Source organism: Bacillus rossius, chromosome 2, assembly GCF_032445375.1.
Source record: "Bacillus rossius redtenbacheri isolate Brsri chromosome 2, Brsri_v3, whole genome shotgun sequence".
In the NCBI taxonomy this organism is placed as follows: domain Eukaryota; kingdom Metazoa; phylum Arthropoda; class Insecta; order Phasmatodea; family Bacillidae; genus Bacillus; species Bacillus rossius.
The window spans coordinates 107,703,518-107,726,148 of NC_086331.1; the positions used below are offsets into that span (position 1 = coordinate 107,703,518).

Below are 22,631 nucleotides of genomic sequence, written 5' to 3' on the forward strand. Positions count from 1 at the left end.
AATATTTACATGTCTCCCTCTTTGCTTAAAGGATACGTGAAGAGGGCTGGATAGAGGATTCAGATTTTCCAATGAAATATTCATCAACAATATTTCCTTTCCCATCCACGCAAGCGTAGACGGTAACGGAAATATTATTGTTCCCCTAGAAGGCTTTAATCTGATGGAGGGTGGAGGGAAAAGTCAAGCCATTCGTATTAAAAACCACGAGTGGATCTGGATACGAACTGGATTGGCTCACATTCCCTTCCGCATTCGTCACACATGCCATGATAGCATACAAAAAACATTCTTGCTCAGGACACTCAATGTTAATATAAGCTCTCCAGTTGGATAAAAACACTGGCAATGTCGTGTGCGGTGCGCCAACCATATAGGCCCTATAGCTTGACACACGTACATCCATTTTAGTCAAATGCTTTATAGCCCACCCACTACTACATGCAGCGAAATTGCTTACGTTCCTATTAAGTTCCAGAATAAATACTGTATCATAGATTTCTCCTACCTCATCAAAGAGCAGTACCGTCATTGAGTGGGTAGTGAAATGAATTTTTTTTATTTTTTTTATTATTTTTTTATTTTGTCAATTTGTTACATGCCTACCGATGGCATAAGGCCATGAATGGTAGGCACGAAAAACATAAAAAAATACATAGACTAAACAAATACATGAAACAAAATGAATAACATTAAGGACAATACTATAATAACACATACACAAGACAACACAGCAAGCAACTAACAGATATACAAGAACAAGTTTCATAATTCTATAACAACATTAATGATAATCCAGAACCTTATTATAAAAAAAAATTAAAAATGGTAGCATCATTAACCTTAAACATATTCAATTTAAATTAAGATAAGAAAAATTGTTTTATATTTAAATTATTTTTTGATAGAGAGACATAGCAACCATGTTTATTAAAATTTGATATAATTCTGTATAATATATCATTTGATTTGCCTAAGGAGCATAAAAAGGTGTCTGTCGACTGTTATAGGTGGGGACTTTAATCCCAGTATTATCTAGAATATAATTGCATTTTGTTTTATTAGTATAACAGTTATAGATAAAAAGGGCATCTAATAGTTCTCTTCTTAGAGCTAAAGATCTGAGAGAGGATAGACTATTAGAATTGTTGGTCTTTTGATTAATGATATATATTAATTTATTTTGTAATTTATCTAGTTTGTCACTATCTGTTTTTGTGATATTGTTCCAGACCATGGAGGCATACTCAATCTTGGATCTTACTAAAGCTAAATATAAACTAACAATAGAATCAAAATTAGTGGCATTGAAAGTAATATATTTAATCAACGCTAACAATATATTACATTGCGATCTAAGAGATTCAATATGGTTATGAAAGTACAATTTATTATCAAGTAAGACACCTAAATCTCTAACACAAACTGACTTCAAGATAACATGATTACCAAGTTTATAATCAGAAGCAATGATATGATGATTTCTGGAGAAGGTTATAGATGTAGTTTTCTCATAATTAAGGTCAACAAGATTTCTTTTACACCAATCGAAAACTGATGAGATGTCATTTTGAAGAAGTTTACAGTCTAGATGAAGAGAAATTTTTCTGTAAATCTTAAGATCATCAGCAAAAAGTAGGCAATTAGAGAATTGTAATACTTTGGTAATGTCGTCTATAAAAATGTTAAAGAGAAGAAGGGATAATGTTCCACCCTGGGGTACACCAGAACTATCTATATGTAGATCAGATTTAATATTATTAATTGAAACATAAAAGATTCTATCTAATAAAGAGCTATTAAACCACTTTAGATATTTATCGCTTAATCCTATATTTGATAATTTTGTTAGTAAAATACAATGGTTAACTGTGTCAAAAGCCTTGGCTAAGTCAAAGTAACATGCGTCAACTTGACCCCGCGTTATCACTTCTGAATAAATTGGGTTAACAAAACTAATTAAATTAGTAGTAGTAGATTTCCCCTTTCTAAGCCCATGTTGACAGTCGGAGAGTCTATTTTTAAGATTGAATTCAAGATCCTTACATATAATTTTGTCAAATACTTTAGCAAATCCATTTAAAAGTGATATCGGTCTGTAGTTTGCAACATTAAGTTTACTCTTTTTCTTATGTACAGGTATTACCTTTGCAATTTTCCATTTTTTGGGGTAAATTCCGCTATTTATACTAGTATTGAAAATAAAGTTAAGTATAGGGGCCAGAATAACAGCACAACCTTTTATAATAAAATTTGGAATACCATCAAGCCCAGTTGACATAGTGGATTTCAATGAAATGTCTAGTGATATGATTGAATACCTCCAGGGGCAGTGGATTATGGATTAGGATTCAGAATTCGTGACCTTTGACACTTATAATCACCTCTTCCCCCAAAGTTCCCAAAAATTTCCCAATTTCCCCAAATTTCCCATTTTTTCACAAAATTTTCCATTTCCCCCAATAAATTTTCCATTTTCCCACAAAATTTACCTATAATTTTTTTCCATTATAAGTTTTCTAAGTCTCCAATCATATTCACAAAGTGGTTTAGTATTCCCCATTACTCCACCAGATAACCCACCCAACAAACTTCTAGGGGTATGTAATATACTTTTGATTGGTCGGATCATGCATGAAATATTTGTTTCAGGGTTGGCCATAATATTGGTTAATATTATTTATAAATATTAGAGCTATGGTTTATATTTATGTACTGCTATAGTGAACGAACATAGGTCACCATCTTGGATTATTGTCATTTCCATCCATCATCTTGGATTCAATTTTTTTATGCTTTATCATTCCACTTATTATGTATGTCTTCTATTATGTAATTTCCATCCACCATCTTGGACTCAAGAACTTTCTGACAATTATAATTATGACATCACATCCACCATCTCCAAATCAAGTGCCCAACTCCTATGTATTGCACTTTTCGTTACGATGATATGATCGAGCACCTTTGACCTTTAACATCACAGACACCACCTCCTCTTCTTCATAGTCATCATAGTCTTCTTCCTCCCATTCTGCTCATACATCTTGTATTTAATTTCTTCATGTTCTCCCATTTCACTTAATTAATCAAAAGCTATATCATTAACTTTTATTATTTATCCTCCGCTACATCATCCATAAGCTGATGTTTTGTACTCTGCTCAATATCACTACTAAAAAAAGTGCAAATGTCTTTTGCATCATTAAAAGTATTTAGCTAGTAGTAATCTTTCAAAATTCCCCTAAATGCAGACTCACCAAGTAGAATCCATTATCATTTGTCTGTAATACGGTCAGTCCAGTGTTAAGTTTAGATTCATGACCAGATGACGATGAGGACGGTTGCTGCCGATCTACTTTAATGCTGGAGCCTGTACACATGGTAAACTATAGCCTAAATTAAGGAGTCAAAACATTCACAAGCTGTTTTGCAGGCAAGCGAAATGCCTTTTTGCTTACCTTCAAGTGTCTTTTCAAACTTCACTGTGAGTAAACCATAGATTGCTCTTATCAAATTTAAACTTCACACATGAGGGATTCTTTGCACATTTACTTCTCTCATGCCTTCGTGCAGCATGAGCAAAAGCAAAATTCATGTCGCAGTAGTTACATGGATGTCTAGTTGAGGGTAATGTGCCTTCCAAGACTTACGTAGTTGTGACCAAGGCAGATGGTGCTACACTTACGCTTGGTGTGCTATTTCGAACATCCATGGTGTCGGTTTGATGTGATTTACCAGAGTGAGAACCACTCAAGCTGTTAAAATTGGATTAGAACTGTCAGCATGTGTTTTGGGTAGATAATACACATCAGGGACCAGATGCTTGTCTACCCTTTCCTCCCATGCCCGGCAACTGCTGCAGCAATGTTTATATTTTGATAGCTCAGGCAATTATTTATTCCACCTCATTTACAAAAGAAGGATTTAAATCAGCTGGTGCCTTTCACACAAGCATGCCCACATTGGAGAAAAAATTCCCTAAACTTTTACTGCACTGTTCAAGATGAGGTGAGACTAATTTGGCAGGCCTTCAGCGAACATATTTTCTTTAGTTGCTGAGTATTCTTACAATATTTACAAAATTTACATGATGAGCAACTCTCGTGACAATAATGAGGTGTCAAATCTGAATATTTGCTGAAAGACCAATCAAAAAAGTATCATGAAAAAAGTGTAATTTTTTTCCCTACAATTTAAATAAAAAAGTAATCTTAAATTTTGATACTATATTGCGTGACAAACATAGTGTATTGAACTCAACGTAGAGTCGTGAACAGTTTATAGGTCAACAAATGATGGTTCTGAATTAAAAAAAAGATAGTGTTTAAGTTAGAGGGAATTTTTTTGAAGTTTTAAAATCCCTACATTGTACCTCTGTTAAGCTCTATCGATTTTTGTGGAGCTCTGTCGAGTTCTGTTGAGCTCTTGTCGAGCTCTGTCGGGCTTTGTAGAGCAAGTTTCCATATTATACTATTCTATTTATTTGTTACATGCAATTCTGAATAACCCTACAATTGATAATGATTCAAAATAAAATCAAACATGCAATTTTTTTTGGGAGGAGAGTGATTCACATGACTTATGAGAGAAAAAAATTTTTAACCTGGCAAATGTTGACTATTCATACTGTAAAAATAATGTACCATGCATTTTCAAAAGTGGCTCATTTAAGCCCTATTTAAAAATTAAATTTTTGGTCACTATATCTAATAGTTGAATGCAGGGTGGATATTTAGAAAAATTATCAAGGAAAAATGCCAATTACTCGAAAGCTAAGACTTTTTTTTAATTTCAGACTGTAATTAATTGGCCTATAAACTGTTCACAGCTCGTACGTAGAGTTCTGCAACATCCGTAACTTGACTTTAGTCTCACGCTCACCTTTTTCATTTCATCGCATACAGAAAAAGTTTTACATTTTTGTGACCCAGCAAAAGGAAGAGATGGTAATGGAGAGATGTTCCTCCCAACTAGAGACACTGCTATTTTTCCTGTCGCTTTTTCTCTCCTTATCAATATTTATCTTCTAATGGGGATAAAGCACTATTATTTATCTTCTTATGGGGATAAAGCACTATTAATAAATGAAATCCTTGCACTACAACCATTTTGCTCGTTTTACTAAGGGTTATCTATACTAATATTATAAAGCTGAAGAGTTTGTTTGTTTGTTTGAACGCGCTAATCTCAGGAACCACTGGCCCGATTTGAAAAATTCTTTCAGTGTTGGATAGTACATTTATCGAGGAAGGCTATAGGCTATATTATATTATCAATAACATTAGGGATCCTTACTTAAAGTCCAATAAGGTAACCCAAGGTGTAAAAAAATGACCCGAAAAAATCCTTACACGGCGTGCGCTGCGAAACATATTGATTATAGAACAAAACAATGTACTACCACTTTGCAGAACATATAATTGTCTTCAAAAAATATTGCGTAACCATATGTCTAACTATTGTAGTTATCTCACAATTAGTGTTTTATTTTATTTTTTTAAATAATTAAAATGCTGTCGCTTCAAAAACTCTTTATTGTGTAGCTTGGTATTAATTCTTATCCAAATAAATTACTGCATATTCAAGACGAATTCAATACCTTTCTAGAACTTTTTGAATTATTCAATTCAGACGTTTCATTCAAAAGATATCGCGATATTTAAAATGTAAGTATTAGTGTTGTAGCCAAATAAGTATTAAGTATTGCACGCGCATGTATGACTAGCATTGAAGACCTAATCTCTAGAGTGTACCCAGATGTAGTCCATATAGAAAACAAAGACTACCAGTGGATGTGTCAAAGGGCAATATTGGCAGCTAGAAACAGTAGCGTTGACGACATCAATAACATGATACTGGGTAAACTTCCAGGAGATAGAGTGAACTACAGGTCCATTGATAAATTAATGGATCAAGAAGATGCGGTACATTATTCACAAGAATTTTTAAGTTCTTTAAATCCGAGTGGCCTTCCCTCATATTCACTCAAATTAAAAATTGGCTGTCCAATTGTGCTGCTAAGGAATCTTAAACCACCAAATTTATGCAACGGAACCAGACTCCAAGTAAAATTCCTTCGCGATAACGTGATTGGTGCTACAGTATTGACTGGTCCAGCAGTAGTGCAAACAGTGCTGATACCTCGCATACCTATGATACCAACGGATTTGCCTTTTCACTTTAAGCGAATTCAATTTCCGGTGAAGTTATCGTTTGCGGTAACAATTAATAAGGCCCAGGGACAAACATTTAAGTACGTAGGAATAGTTTTACGCCAAGAGTGTTTTTCGCACTGGCAACTATATGTTGCTCTGTCGAGATCTGGTTCGGGAGAAAAACAATTTCTACTTCTGCCGGAAGACAAAACTAAAAATATAGTTTACGCAGAAGTACTTTAATATACCATTGGTTATGAGTGTTTTGAGAACAACCTAAAACTGTGCATCTACCATCTTATCTCAGAAAGTCACAATACCCCCCAACAAAGTCCACGCGGACAAAGTCGCGGGCACTGCTAGTTTAAAATAAAGCTTTGTTGCACAACATATATATGGAAGAGTAAGAATTTACGAAGTGCATGTAAATGTTATTTGATTTATTTAAGCTGTTCATTCATCAAATGTGAAAGAGAGCAAGATTATTCATACCAAATTTTAAGACTTAATGTTTATTGGTGTAGTATAACCAAAAAAAAAAGCAAATTTCTTGACATCGTGTTTTAGAATATGGACAATAGCCGGTTTTCTTAAAATTTAAAAACATGCGTAGTTATGTGCAGTACCTAATAGTAATGTGTTTATATTTTAAAAGTGCTTCATAAGTTAAGTTTGCCATTACATAGGTAATTTATTGGTTTTAAAATTTTTGTTTCTTATTTACAAGCGGTGGCAATCTGTTAATGTGCTAAATGTTTCCTACAATATTCTTATTCAGATAGTTGTATCTGTGCGGTTTTCTTAATGTAGCATAATATTTAAGTGATCTTTAATTGGACTTCGACATAGACTTTTACTTTGGCATGGACTTAGATCTTTTAGGCTTAGAATTAAATTCAAATTAAATAAAATGTTCTTTACCCACCCTAATTTAGGTGTAAAAAAATTTTTTTGGTTAATTAATTCACCTTGTTTCAAACAGTTGCTGAACTATACAATTACCTTGATCTCCAAATTTCTAAGACTGGACATTTGTTTCACTTAAATATCATGAACAGAATTTTTGGATTTGTCTACCCTAAGTCAATTTATTTTGCCAACATTTACTTCATAATATTATATTATATATTATACTATATTATAGTGTAAAAATGTTTGCTGACCATTGTTTTGTGTGTTCTTAACTTTTATATTGCAATTTCCTTTTCTTGTATCTGGGGTAGGTCGATAAGGAGATAAAATTATTTTTGTCTTCCAATTAATATTTAGTATGTATAAAACTTTGGTTTATTAAAAATAATATCTGTGACTTTTGATTGTTTCAGCACCTGCGTTATGTTGCACAAGCAAAGCAAAAAGAACCAGAAATAATTTTTCTGGGGGATTCGGTTGTACAGAGGATGGAAGGAACACGGTTTTGGCGTGAAAGTTTTGAACAGTTGCATGCTTTGGCATTTGGAATTGGTGGTGACCAGACACAGCATTTACTGTGGCGTATTCAGAATGGTGAACTTGATTTCTGCAAACCAAAGGTAAGTAACTTGGGCTGAGGTTTTTTATTAAAGTTATTTTATTTTTTCCATATAGTCGTGTGCTCGGGATATAGAAAATGTCAAGTCAATTAATACGTTAACTAGCTAAATAACTTATGGCTTCGCTTGTGCAAATCTCAGAATATTGCTGATATTTTACCACATTTTGAAAGTAGTAACTTGTAAGCTCATTTATTTATTAATATAGATTATTCTGATTATATAACTCCCGTTATAGTGTATTTGAAGATATATTTTATCTTGATGAAATAAAACTTACTTCCTTTTCATTTCATGAGAGACCCTATTTAAATGTTTCAAAACCTCACCAGTTAAAATTTCTGAAAACGAATAAGAGTAGGTAGTTTATAATAGGTAAATTAATCATTACCAATGTCTTAAAACCATTTTGGTTGGATTATTAGTTTTTTTAAATTTTTTATTCGTGGTTGGCCTTCTTTTTGTTGATGACCTAAAAATAGTTTAAAAAGTTAATCTTCCTCAGGACTGTTCTCTACTTCAACGTGACATTTTGTATCGTAACCTTGTGAACCTTAACTACGGGAAAACGACTACTATAACTTTCTCAAGAAAATATCCCATTGTATTTGAATATAAACTTGATAATCAGGCTGTTGTAAAATCCATATTGTGTTGGAGACTTAGGTATCTAGCTTGATTTTAAACTTTTCATTCATATTAATATTGAAACAATTAGATCTTTTGCTTATAGAATGTTAGCTCTGACTAAATATATTACTTTTAATGTATCTAATTTATATTCAATACTTAATCTTTATATAGCTTTGGTGAGATTCAAACTTAAATATGACACTGTTATTTGGACCATTACTAAAACTGACAGTGACAAATTAGATAAATTACAAATCAAACCAATCAAAATTATAGACCAAAACATAAATATTATTCAAAAGGTGGATGTGCACTCCCTTCTTGGATTTTTATCTTTAAGAATAGCATTATTAGATGCTTATTATATATAACTGTTACAGTAATAAAATTAAGTTTTATTATGTACTCGACAATACAGGTATTAAAGTACCTACTTTCAACAGTCATCAGAAACCTTTAATATCCACATTAACCAAAACCAATGACATTTTATACAGAACTATTTCAAATCTCAATAAGTTTAGAAGTTATTTTCCTCTAGCTGATAATAAAATAAATTAAAAACAATCCTATCTCTTGATTGTATTATACAAATTTTGTTGAGGGTCCAATAATGTTATGTTGTATATACTATATTGTTCAGTTGCGGTTTGTTTTTTGTTTTCATTATCAATTGTTTTGTTTTTAGTATAGTTTTGTCTTTGTCATTTATGTATTTGTGTTAGTTGTATCGAGCCTATCATCCAAGGCCTCAAGCCATCGGTAGACATGCAACAAATTTTAAGTAAATAAAAAAAATTAAACCCTTTAGGGGTAAAATTTTGGAAAGTGGTAAAAATGAGTTGGTCAATTGTATATGTTTTTAAATAGATTCACACACTTTGCCTCCCACTTGATAAGCTTCGGAGGTATGACTTTTATAATGAACTAAAACTAACCTGCTTTTCACCCCCCTTTGCAGTCACATTGGAAAAAATCTGATAACATGCTATGCAACTCATTATGTATCATTCATGTCCAGTTTCTTACTTCCCACTTCATTCGCTTCAGAGATATTATATTTTATTATAAAATCAAATTTACGTGCTTTTCACTCCCTTTGTGATAGAATTTCGAAAAATGTTAAAAATACCCTATAAAATTCATGTAAATATTCATGCTCAGTTACTTACCTCCTGCTTGATTCTTTGGAGATATGACTTAATTCTATAAAAAGTAACGTTTCACCCCCTTTTCTTTTGAATCTCGAGTAAATATAAAAACATGCAGGGTAACTAATTATGTACATTATTTTTGCTCAATTTGTTACCCCCTGCTTGATTTTCTTTAGAAATATGTTTTTTTTTATTGCAAAACAAAATTTACCCCTTTTTCACCTCCTTAATGGTCAAATTTTGAACCACAGAAAAATACAGTACATAACTCTTTATGCATGTTCATTTTTAGTTTCTTACCTCTAGTTATATTACATTTGGAGGTATGTATTTTTCTTCTTAAAACCATTTTTATACCTTTTGCACCCCTAAGGGAATGAATTTTGCAAAATGTCAAAAAAAGGATTGGTTGTTTTGATATATTTATTACTGAAAACCAAATAATTTTTAATGCTTGATAAGCTTCGGAAATTATTTCAAAACAATATTCACCCCCTCAGGGGTGGAATTCTGTGATAATATATAGCCTAGTTTTTAAGTTTTCCAATGTCCTTATTGATTAAAAAATATTCATTAAATTCAGTTAAGTAGTTTTCAATTAATTGCAGAAAAATCAGAAAAAAGTTTTAAAAACTATATTTTTGAGTTCTAATTGATGTTACTAGCCATTTTCAATAGTTATTTCATAATTTCATCCAGTGTGTCTACAGAATTTATATCTTAAACAGTTTTAATATTAGTTTCCATATATACATTTCTATTAACAGAAATTTAAAATAAAAGTTTACAAATTAACTTGTCTAGTTTATTAAAATACATACAGTACAATACAAATAACTTAGTATACTTACTTATTTAATTATGTTGTTTCTCCTTGTTAGTAATTTTATAGAATGTAAATATTTATGTACCAAACACAAACACTTGCACCTAGAAATGTTAGTTTTCCAGAAAAGTAATTTTTGGGGAAATTTTCCTGTAATCTACCAGAAAAGTTTATGCAAAACTGAGAAATTTTCTGAGTTATATTTAAAAAAAAATTATCAACTTTTTTATACAAGCAGAACCAAAAAAAAACATACATTTTGGCTTTCTTTACCACCTAATGGCTCATTTAAAATTTGAGAGTTGGGTAAACTTATGCTACCCTCTGTCAAGTGATAAGAACAAAAAGTTATTGTTTAAACCATATCTACCAAGCTGCAGAAAATAAATTATTGTGTAAAGTATATCAACCTATCTTAAACAATATTAATGTTGGTAATGGAAAAAAAGGGAATTTTTCTGGAAAAAAAAATGTTTGTTATGTCTCACATATCTACACACACCTGTAATTTTGTACTTATACACATGAATTTAGAGAGAGGAAAAGAAACAATTTTTTTTTTTCACCACAATGAAATATTTATACAAAGATAGTATATAATTTGTAACTGCAAGCTGTGTTCCTTAGATGTACTATAAAATTAAGATATGAATACATAACTTATTTTTGTTTTGCAAAAACTATATTAAGAATGTTTGATATTGCATTATGAGTGGTAACTTGTGGAGTAATGTTTCACTGTAATTATAATTATTTTTGTTTTATTTATTGCTTCCGATGATAGTCAAACATTTATGACAAATTGCAAGTCAGTCCAGAACTAGGTCTAAGCTCCACTTTTACAAAGTGCTGGTAACTTAGTTCTCATAACAATCTTACAACTTAAACAGGAACTTCCATTTTACAGTTCCTTTCATACTATTTGTTAAAACATGAATGTGAATTGTAACACACTTTATTATTGGCAATGTATGATGTTTTTTATTGTGTGTTGAATAAAAGTTGTTTTTGAAAACCAACATTAACAAGGTTAATGTGTAACACTCCAGACCTCTGGCTAGCTCAAAAGTGGTCTAGTACACATACATGAACAGTTAAAATAATATTTAAGTTAAAAAAAATGTTATTGTCAACAATTGATTACTGGAATAATGTTTCTCAGATACATTACAGATTTTAAATGTTTTTATTTATCTTTCACAAAAATTTACTAGTCACAAAAACAATTACATGTTGAAAATACAAATGGGTCACACAAAACATCTCCACTCCCTCCAAAAACACAAATTTACTCTTCGTAGATACCAATAAATGGATATTAAAGATTATTCTCAAGTATTTCCTGTGGTTGCTTGCAACTCACGGTATAAGCCGAAGGACTCAGTCCTCGGAACAATGGCATAGTTACTCATTGTTTTGGGCTAAATGCCGACAACCAATTCAAATTACCAAATCTAAAAATGTTTATAAATCGACGCCACCTGGACCACAGCCGCAAAATATATTTCAACTCGCTCCATTATTATTTAATTTTGAGTTATCGTCTGACCACAACCTTTCGGTACCACAACCATGCAACGACTGACTTCATGGTTGCTCTTTTTTCCTGAGGAAGGGTAAAGGGCGCTAATATGATGTAATCTCCGCCCAATCACAAAATTACACAGAAGAATATCAGCCAATACTGGCCCATGGCAACAGCATTTCAACTAAAATCCAGAGTTTCTCATGGGCAAGCAACTTCTGTCTCTCTCTAATCCTTACGTACTTGGCAAACTGTTGTATCAGCCTGTTTCTGAACAAAAAACAGGCCAAAAATATTCAAAAGAAAATTGTGTGATCACACATCTACAAATACAATAAAAATGCAAGCAATACTAAAAAAAATTATACGTGGAAGCACATAATATGTAACTACACAATCAAATAGGTAAAAAATAACTTTAAGTAGCTTATTCACCATAAAGCAAAAGAATCATCAGAAACACTTAAAGAAGTATGAAACTGTTCCTTTCAACTTACTCTTAAAAGCTGAAAAAAAATTTAATCAGGTACTATGCTGAGAAAAAATTCTACAGTCATCAACTATCATCAGCATTACTAAAAAAAAATGCAACAGTTAAATCAGGAGCAATGCCTTGCAGCGCACCACTAGAGTGGACATGAAGCATTTAGAGCAGCTCTGTAAGGCATTGGGTGTGGTCCTGCAGCAAGCGGACAATGTCAAGTAATAGCCTCGTCAAGAGGCAGGACCGTCTGGAGCTGCAACTGTTGGCACTGCATCGTCACAACCAGGACCTGACAAGCTGCATGGGCAAGTACCGTGCCAACTTGGCCAGCAAACGCCCTGGCTACAGCGACAAGCTGCTGCGCTTGAGGCACAGATGCTGGCTCAGGCTGATGAGTGCGCGAGGCAGCCACAAGCTGTGGACAGCCTGCGGACATCCCTGAAAACTGCTGAGGACACAAAAGCTGGGTGCATGGATCAACGCACAGCAGCAGGCGCAGGTGTGCATGAAGGAGGGCTTCGCCAAAGAGCTGCATGCTATCACAGGCCATGAACATCTATCTACAAGTGTCTGAACAAGGAGGGGAGCTAACTATGGAGAAGGTGCTGACCAATGCCAACAAATGAACCGGGACCTGGAGGCAAACCATCATTGTATACATGTCTGCTGGAGAGAAGCAAGTGCTCTCCGAGGCGAAGCTTAGGTGGGATTTGTCGTAGGACGAGTGCATCACTGCCAAGGAGCAGGAGTTGAAGGCAACGTATGAGCTCGTTGCTGCTATTGCTAAACAGCAGATTACTGATGCCGTGGAGGGAATACTGGTGGAATCAGAGCTGCTTCAATAGCTACTGCGCTAGCCTCTCGGAGAAAGTGCGCATTATGAAGCAAGAGAAAAAGTACCACCTGGTGTATCTGCAGAAACTCTTGGAGGATATGGAGGCATGGGCCTCGCTGCTCAGGAAGCAGTGTGAAGACAACGAGTGGGGGTTCGGCTCTGTGATCGAGTAGTCTAAGCAGCTGGATGTGAATGGCCAGGAAACGAGGCAGTCGTGTGACCGGAAGGCACATATACATGAGCGGCATTCTTCCTGCATCAAAGAGAATTTCCTCCTGTACTCTCAGGTGTTGTACCTGGGGAAGCAGGTGTGCCACTTGCTGCATTAAATTGGGGTAGTGCGTACTGTTAAAGTTGGTTTCTCCAGTAATTTTCGCAAAATTTTGTGATATTTGGAAACCTTAAAGAACTGCCAGAGAACAATCGGAAGCTCCTAAAAAGGTTTTCCGAGCTGAACAAGACTGCGGAGAGTGCGAGAGGTGAATGGTGCAACAGCATCAGAGATAAATGTTTCCTTGGCATCCCAGATACAGGTCTTGAAAGGAGGAGGTGGAGTGCTAAAAGTCACAGGCAAGGAGCTTTTGTCGTCCAATGGGATGCATTACTCAGGCATTACGAGCGCCAAATCTACAGCAGAGTTGACCCCACATTGAGGAGGAAGGTCCTGGCCACACCTCATCTAGCTGCAGCGTCGAGGAACTGACAAAGCAGTTGGCGGTCAATGCTGTTGTTGGACATAGATGTGAACTTCGAGAAGGTGATGGTGTAAAGAGTATTGCATGGCCAGCTGGAGGTGGAGCTGAAGGTCGCGCACGAGGAGGTGGAGAGAAAGTGTTACGAGGTTGCAGAGTCATCAAGCTGCTTGTTGAGAGCAGACGTGGCAGCCGGGGGTGCAGTTTCCGCAGATGTCCACTAGCACGCCCGAGGTGGATGGCTTGCAGCAGTGTGTGGAGGACCTAGAAGCACAGCTGGTTAGAAAGCGCAGTGAGACGGACCCCTGCAGCAGAGCCTGGAGGACGCGCAGCGATGTGCTACCACATTCAGTGACATAGGTGAGCTTTTCGAGTGCTAATGACAGGAAAAGGCTGACAGGTGCCACACTGCTTGGGAGCTGTACAAACACCAGCTGTTGAATGCTAAGAAGGTGGAGGACAATGTGAGAGTGGAAGTGACGGAACTGACAGACAATGTGGCCAGGCTGATGGGTGACAGCTCTGAGCCTGTCACACACTTTCAGGATCAAATGGTGGTCGTGCAGATGGATAGATCTGCTTCACAAGGAGCTGTGATCTGGACAGTAGTCTGTCATCTTGCAATTGGAGGCTCTGAGAGATATTGAATAGAAGTTGCACTTAGAAGAGTTGGATTATACCACTGACAAGCAAACGGTGGCACGGTTGAAGGAGTTAGCAATGGTGTCTGGCCAGCTGGTGACCCTGGCTACAGACAAGTAGGCTGAAGAGACAGTGCTGGTCAGCCAGAGCGAACAGTGGGCTCAGGAAGAAGGCGGAGTTGAAACAGGAACTGATCCGACTCCAGGAGTTGGAAGACACTGCCTGGAAAGTGAAGCAGCTGTTAGTGGCCAAGCATGAGCGATACAGCAGGCAGAGAAACTGGCCATGGAGGGCCATGCTGCCCGCAAGGAGGCAGCATGTCTGAGCCAATTGTACGCTTGCTGGTGGTGACCACGGCCTGTGCCAACCAGGAGGAGCGTCTGCGGCTGCAGCTCAAGCATGAGGTACTGAGAGAGTGAATTGCTTTAGAGTCTGGTGTTGGGGAGTGCATGTAAAGAAGTGGCTGCTCTGTAGAAGCAGGTTGAGTAGTAGCAGCAGCAGCTCGTAGAACTGCCGGCAAATAGCGGCCACCCAGCAGCACAATGTGCACATCCCTAAGAAGTTAGTGTCTTTCGCAACAAGGTCGGAGAGAACATGCACGTCACTAAGAAGTTGAGTGACTGTCACAATGAACTTGGAGAGAATGCATGTTCTCTCCAAGCTTGTTGTGACTGTCACTCAACTTCTTAGTGATGTGCAGGTTGTGCTGCTGGGTGGCCGCTATATGCCCATGCAGCTTCCTCCTGCAGTTCCTCTGCGTGCAACATCTCCAACTCCTCAGCCGGCTTTTGCAGAGCAGCCACTTCTTGGCTGGCACTCCCAGTGTGGCAGTCTAAATGACAATTCACTCGCTCAGTGCCTCGTTCTTCGCTGCAGCTGCAGATGGTACTTCTGTGTGGCACCAGCTGTGGTCTCCACCAGACAGGTGTACTGCTGGCTCATAGTGCTGCCTTCTCGCGGGCCGCTTGGCCGTTCGCAGTGGCTCTAGCTTCCAGGCTGTGTCTTCCAGCTTGTTGATAAGCTCGTCCATGTGAACGGACAGTGTATCTCACTTGTCTTGCCATATGCTGTTGTTCTCCTCCGCGCATTGCAGCACTGCCTTTTAGACATTCTCCTGCTCTGGTGCAGCCATGGCCTGCACCTCTGTGCTGCTCTGTGCTGTGGCCCAGCAGTGCTGCAACTTCTAGCTCCTCCAGTCGTACATTCCAGCCATCGTGCTCTTTTCCATCCGAAGGAACTTGAATATCTTAATGAGCTATTCTCACAACCACGCCACCTCAACAGCTTAACTGCTGCCGGACGTTGAAGAGTTGGCCAATGTCGATCCCCACATGTTTTTCGACATTTTATAGTGGTTCCGAAACCATCTGCATTATAATTTATTCTGTCCGGTTCGTTGCTGTGGAATATAGCTATTGGATGTGCTTTTTTTAAGTGAAATTTATATTCAGATTGCAGTACTCTTTTTTCTTTAGTATCTTTTCTTTAGTGTGCTAAAAATTGACTGAGCTCCAATCGCCTGGTATGAAACTTCACTCTATACTGCTTTTTGTCAGTTAACTTTTTTGTTATTTTTGCTTTGAAAATTTTATATATATATATATATATATATATATATATATATATATATATATATGTTGTATTGGCTTTTTTCATATATCATCAAATCATTTTTTCCAAAATCATATTCTTAGTCATTGTATAGTCCAGTTTCCTGTCTAATTCCTGTTATATTGTCTTTACACTGCCCGCAGGATAACTTGATGCTTGGGTGACGTCACGAACGTTCAGAAAGCTTGTAGGGGGAAGGGGAGCAAGCTGGCTTAGTATACACAAACCAAAAACATTGAGTCTATATTATGGATTAATAAAATCACTTAAAAAAAAAACTGAGAAATTCCAAGTTCTTCGATTGAAAAAATATAAAGAGTATTGTACACAACCAAAAAACATTAACTTACAGTCTATTATTGGTTAATAATAATAAAGTCACAAATTTACTCGCTCTCCTCAAGAATTCCAATTCCTTCCATTTCATCTTCGGTAGAGTTCGAATCTTCACTGCTACTGTCTACACCGCCAAGTGTAATAATTATTTTGTCGATTTCAATGTCAAAACGAACATCCCAGCTGTAATACTCCTGCTCTAATTTTTCAACATGATTACAAAATGGAACCCAATCTTCTTTTCCCATGCTCTCAAATTGTTCTTCGCAAAGTCTTTTCACGTCATCTATTTTGAAGGACAGACTTTTTGATGCAACAATACCCTTAACTTTACCCCATATACCTTCAATGGGATTCAAGTCGGGATGGTAGGGTGGAAGTCGGAGCGGTGTGTGACCGAAACTTTCAAGAATCTGGTCGACGGAATACACTATGTGCTGTGGCTTATTTATCTTAATAAGTTCGTACAATGTTGGCTTCAGCATGTCTTCAGTAAATGAAATTTTGTTTTCTCACAGCCATTTTTTCATATCATCTTTTGTTGACGAAGATGTGGGCGGTTTGTTTACACGGACATTGTGATAGGGTGCATTATCCAATACCAGGACGCTGTTTGTTGGCATGTTTGGTATGAGTTTTTCCCTAATCCACTTCTCATAATTGGTCTGGTTCATTTGGTGGTGGTAGTCACCAGTAGCTTGATGTGATTTCCACATAACGAGGGCATTTGGCACGAATCCATCTTTACCGCCAGCATGTATCATAATAAGGCGTTGCCCTTTCGCTACTGGCTGAAGGACACCGTTTAATGTTTCATCTGCCCAGCTTTTTTGTTGCACATGCGAGGATAACACATACAATTCATCTACATAGATTATATTCCTGTTTTCATTTCTGAAACGCATAATGCTCTGTATATAGTGAATTCTTTTCTGCCTGATATCATGCTTTTCGATAAGAACGAGGCGGTGAGATTTCGTTTTACGCCACTGAAAGCCTAACTTTTTCAGAATTTTACGAAGGGTGCTATCGCAACCTTGAAACCCTATCTCCATCTTCAACTTCTCCCTAAGCTTTGGCACTGTTGGCGCACATTTTTCTGTGATATAAAAGTTATAAATTATACTACGAACTACTCCTTCGTCAAACCCATCCAGTTCGTATTTTGAAGACTTTTTTTCTTTTCTTGTTAGGCGTCTCGAACAATCCTTCACTATCTTCGTTAATGTGTTGACCTTCTTTCTTTATACGTTGTACAGTAGCACGAGAAACTCCCGTTGCTTGCGCCGTGCGCAGTTGCACTCGTTCAAGAGGAATAGATAACGACATCACACCATTCCGAGCTTCATTTTCCATAAAATTTAACACATTAAACACTACCTCTCGCGCCTGCGAATGAATTTTTTTCTGTTTAATTTTAGATAACGTAGGCGGCATTTTTATATTCAGAACGTGGGGTAAAAAACGTCGCGAGAGAACACTTTACAAAAAAAATCTAGTATCTATATTATACATTACAACAAAGAACCACTACTGCGAACTTGTTGATAGCTTACGTTTAATACTATTCAGTTTACTATTCTCTCTTTAGCTATAAACATGAAACACTTCACGATAGCACGTAGCGGACTGGTCAATGTTTTCATTCAGGGTGGTATGCGAAGTGAAAGTCTCGGAATACGTTCTCTGCGCATGCGCGCTGGGCCTCCCTCCCTTATACTCCCCTACCCGTCCCTCCCAGGCAAGGCTACCGTAACGGTCACTCAGGCATCATCTTATTCTGTGGGCAGTGTAAATGGCTACACTTGGCTTGTGGTAGTTTTTTTGTGAAGTTTTTGTATAAATTTATGTTTTACAGCATCAGCATTTGTTGGTATTGTTACGAGGCTACTGGAGATGTGGGCCGGCCATCGTAGTGGATTCCTGGGAAAAACTCATCCCTCTCCCTATGTGAGTTATGGCATGGATCATTCCCCCCTCCCCCCCCTTCCCAGACACATGGGACCTTCCATTAGCCAGCCACTTTTTAACAACCACACCACACTGCCCTGCCTTCCCACAGTGGGTCCCTTGTTGTCTGGATGGTTCTGAGGGTTGCCAGATGGACTGTTGCATAGCTAGGACACCATTATTCTCACAGCTTCGAGTGCCAGTTCAAAGATTGAAAGGACACCATACTTCCGAGAGCTACGAGATGTTTCTATGGGAGGACCCTGGCAGGTATTAAAAGTGGGGCCGACCTGCGGCGTAACATTGAAGAAAGTGAATGATAAGTGAGTCCCTTGGTGAGTGATAGCGGGCAGTGAGGGACAGGGTTCATGTGTGAAGATTGGAGGATCTGGGAGGGTGTTTTGGGGACCAGCGGACGAGTGAGTAGTGCAAAGTAGTGTGTTTGTACAGAGGTGCAAACAGTAGCGAGAGCCACTGTCAAACCGAGCTCCAGTGGGGAGTACGCATAACGAACTTTTTAAAGTGTAATTAGTTTTGTGGATAGTCATCAGACTGTTATAAACTAGAGAAAATTGTTAATATTAGTCAATGAATAATAGTTAGTTAATTGGTCTATCCTTTTATAACCCTGTTCCCCTAGTTCATAACAGTACTGGCACAATCTAGATAATTAATTTTATTTATATGTTACACAATTTTTGTGTATATTTGCATCGCACTCATCGTGACAGTATAAACGAGATGTATTGTGTTTAAAAATTTCAGAGTAGTTGGGCATTGCAAACTCATTGGACAAAAATTCTTAATCACTGTTTAATGTAAAAATTTCAGTGTGTTTAAGCAATCAAGTAAACATAGCAAAGAGCTTGCAGCAGGACGTTTTATCTGGATAAATGAACTGTGGCATTTGTAACAAGCTTTGAACTAACCTTTTCCAAATATCTGCTATGGTCTAGCTGCAAATCAGATAATCTGCTTGAGGACAAATGACATTTTACTGTGCCTGTGGACCATGTATCCTCAATCATCTAAATAACTGTTCTTCTACAAGTGCAACCGATTAGCTACAAGCTTTTGGCCTGTTGACTCCTACAAATGAAATTCAAACATGAAGAAATTGACTGGTCATTATTTTGAGACCTAGTCCCATTTAGCTCATGTTCTTGGTGCGAACAATCTGTAATTGCTCTCAGACTTATAGCTAGTGAGGGCATACTACAACATGGCTGTTCTATCTGTAATGGCTGCAAGGTGTGATACCTGGAAGAACATCTCTGACTGCACGAGGAATGTCACCAGCATAGTCAGGATTGCCGAATTGGCACAGTCATGCTGGGGAAGTCTAATGTAGTGACATCTCTGCTTAGATTCTCATAGAAGCACACAATCAGAAATGGTTTTGGACATATTGTTTATTAGCCTGAGAATCTAGGGTGGATCGGGTAGTAGTGCTACCCAGGATAATTGAACTGTCTCGGAATGAGATGAGAGGTTTTTGGTGTGTTGTTACAAACTTGTACTAAGACTTTGAGTTTTGGTCAACTGGGTTGTTAGAAATTTCTTCAGGGTGGCAATGAACTGGCATGTCTTTTTTTTAGGCCCCTCATGGATGCCTAAGCGTACCAAGACACATAGTGCTGCATTACGATATAGCTTTTGGAGTTCGTCAACAGTTTTAGTATATGTTGAGCCAGACTATAATGACTCACACTCTTAATTCACACATTACTTCCTACTTGAATTGGTGAAAGGTCTTCGATTCCTCTTATCATGTTTTGTGACGTGCATTTTTCCTCCTGAACTTTGCTGTGGTTAATGGAGAGTTTGATTTTGTTGAACCAGTTTTATGCATCTCTTCTCCTTGAAGTGGTTGACAATTTTTTTATTTATTTTTTTTTTTATTTTTTTTTTAGTTCTCCATCCCTACTTTACTCTGCTGTGGCCTCTCACATATTCCATGGAAGTGCAAATGGTGAGTTAAGTTAACTATAGGCAATATATTTCATAATTTTCTCCCATGTGACAGTTCTGCTGAATATAGGCCTAGTGTCTACATGAACAAAAATTTGCCGTAATATTTGGAATTTCAGATCTCTAAAGAAAACATTTTGCAGTTTCCCCTTGACTATCGAAATCCTTGCCTAGATTTTGACATTGAAATTATATGCCTTGGTAAACTGTTTAAAATAAAGTTATATGAATTTGAAACCCTGGTATATGCTGTTTTGGGAATAAGATATTATGGTGAAAAAGATACTTTGAGTATCTATGGTAAACATATCCACACTCAATACCTACAAAATCTTACAATATTTGTCTTTCACAACATATAGTATTTCTTTTTTTTGAAACATTTAAGTCCCAAACATTCATTTATACAACAACAGGGTTACTACAAGCTTGAAATTTCAAAATTCCCTGACTTCCAGGTTTTCCATAACCTGTAATTGACAACTTTACTTGAACTTCCGGACAAGAATTGTCGTGCTTCGTGTGTACGTGTTTTCTGGGTACTAAGAAGGTTGTATATGTTGTTTGAAAGTGACATTTTAATCATGAAATGAATGACATGTGATAAAATGTCTTTTTAGAATAAAAGACTGGAAATTGACATCACCTGCACATCTCAATAATAATTACACTGTGATTTAGCCACAGAGAAAATATATGCCCTGCTATATATAGTGTGATGTTCTGAGATAATGTCTTCCTATTGAAATAATTTTGTTCAGTAATATCACCTTTAAATATCAATGTATTGGTTGTTAAAATTAAACTTTACCATGTCACATTTTTTTTGTCCAAAAATTTCCATGAATTTCTTAGTCATACCTGAAACAGAAGTAAATGTAACACAGAAAGAAATGTTAACAAAAATATTTTGGCAGTAGGTACTGTGGCTTTAGCATAGGTTTACCTTACTTATTTTCCAACCCAGTTTCACAAGTTCAGGTTCTATTATATTGACTGCTTGTTTTACGAGCCAGTGACTATCCAGACACAATAGCATAGTTACATATAATGCCCATACCATACATGGAAGCTTCTCATGTTGCTTTGTTTAATTTTTTTTTTTTCATTTTGATTTTTGAGACAATTTCTGATGCCACCTTTTTTTTTTTTTGTTATCAAAACATGTGGGGGTTGTTTTTGTTTGATATATTTTGTTTGAATATATTTTGTTTAAAATGTATTAAATGAATACGTATGCATGCAGTCTACACGAATGTGGCCCCTAGATCTTTTAAAGTGTGAGTACGAAAGACTGGAAGGGAAAAACTCAAAGCTAAATTCAAACGTTGCTGAAAGGTAGCAAAAATTACAGTCCTAGTGGCTGGGTGGAAAACCTTTTCATGACAAAGATTCTCTCAAACTCTTGGAGGGATAAGGTTAAGCTATCAAAGATGCAGTGCTTAAACTAAAATTGGCACTGCAAATAAGATGCACATAAAAGTTTGTTAAAGACGACCACATACACACAAGACAAAATAAATAGGTGCGTATGTATTGCATATTTGTACCAAGTCCATCAAAAATACACAGTGACGTATTAAAAACAGACATCTCTCTCTCTCTTTTTGTGAAAATTGCATGTTAATAATACTTGTGCCAAATGAAAATAACACACAGCTTTGTAAGTCATAAGTGCAAAATATAAGGTCAAATCTTGTGCAGTGCAAGGTCAGCATGCCAAACACCAGCACTGTAAGCAACGGGTAATAGTTGTATCATTTCAACTTAAAATTAATAGCTGATGTATTTCTTGCTATAGTTCAAAAGTTCCTCAAAATAAAACTCATGGAGGTTGATACTATGTGGGCCGTAAGTCAAATTAGCTACTCAACAACAGTGTCTGTTGCTAGGCATTAGCAAATAAGCATTACTTAATAGTTATTACTGCATGAAATTTTTCTTGTACGAGTCACTAATCTCAGGTGGCTATCTCACAAGTATTCAAGTAAAAAGTATAAGGTCAATGTTAACAGCTGAGCAAAGTAATGCTTGTGATGCATATTGCTGTGCGCTGCAACTCATATCAACTGGCACCAAGTGCTGCTTACAAAATGTCTCAAACCAGATTGCGGCTTCACTGCTCAACGTTAGTAAACTGGAAGTTTGTCTGCTAGCATGCATTGTGCAAATGTCACAAGAACCTACACACTTAAATGCAGTTGCCTCTGTAGATATGTATAGACTAACTGCCTTCAGACTTGCCGTGAGGGTGGGCCAAAAGCTTAAAAGTCAGAAAATAT

At 36.6% G+C, this 22,631-nt stretch overlaps 1 protein-coding gene across 3 annotated transcripts in view; it reads left to right on the forward strand.

Annotated features, from left to right (window-relative positions):
• The window catches only part of LOC134529587 (platelet-activating factor acetylhydrolase IB subunit alpha1), a 38,714-nt gene that overhangs the window by 7,991 nt on the left and 8,092 nt on the right, over positions 1-22,631 (forward strand). For all 3 annotated transcript variants that reach the window (XM_063363836.1, XM_063363838.1, XM_063363837.1), the window contains one exon: positions 7,484-7,690. In XM_063363836.1, the coding sequence (XP_063219906.1) occupies positions 7,484-7,690 (207 nt within the window). The remainder of the gene's footprint in view (positions 1-7,483; positions 7,691-22,631) is intronic.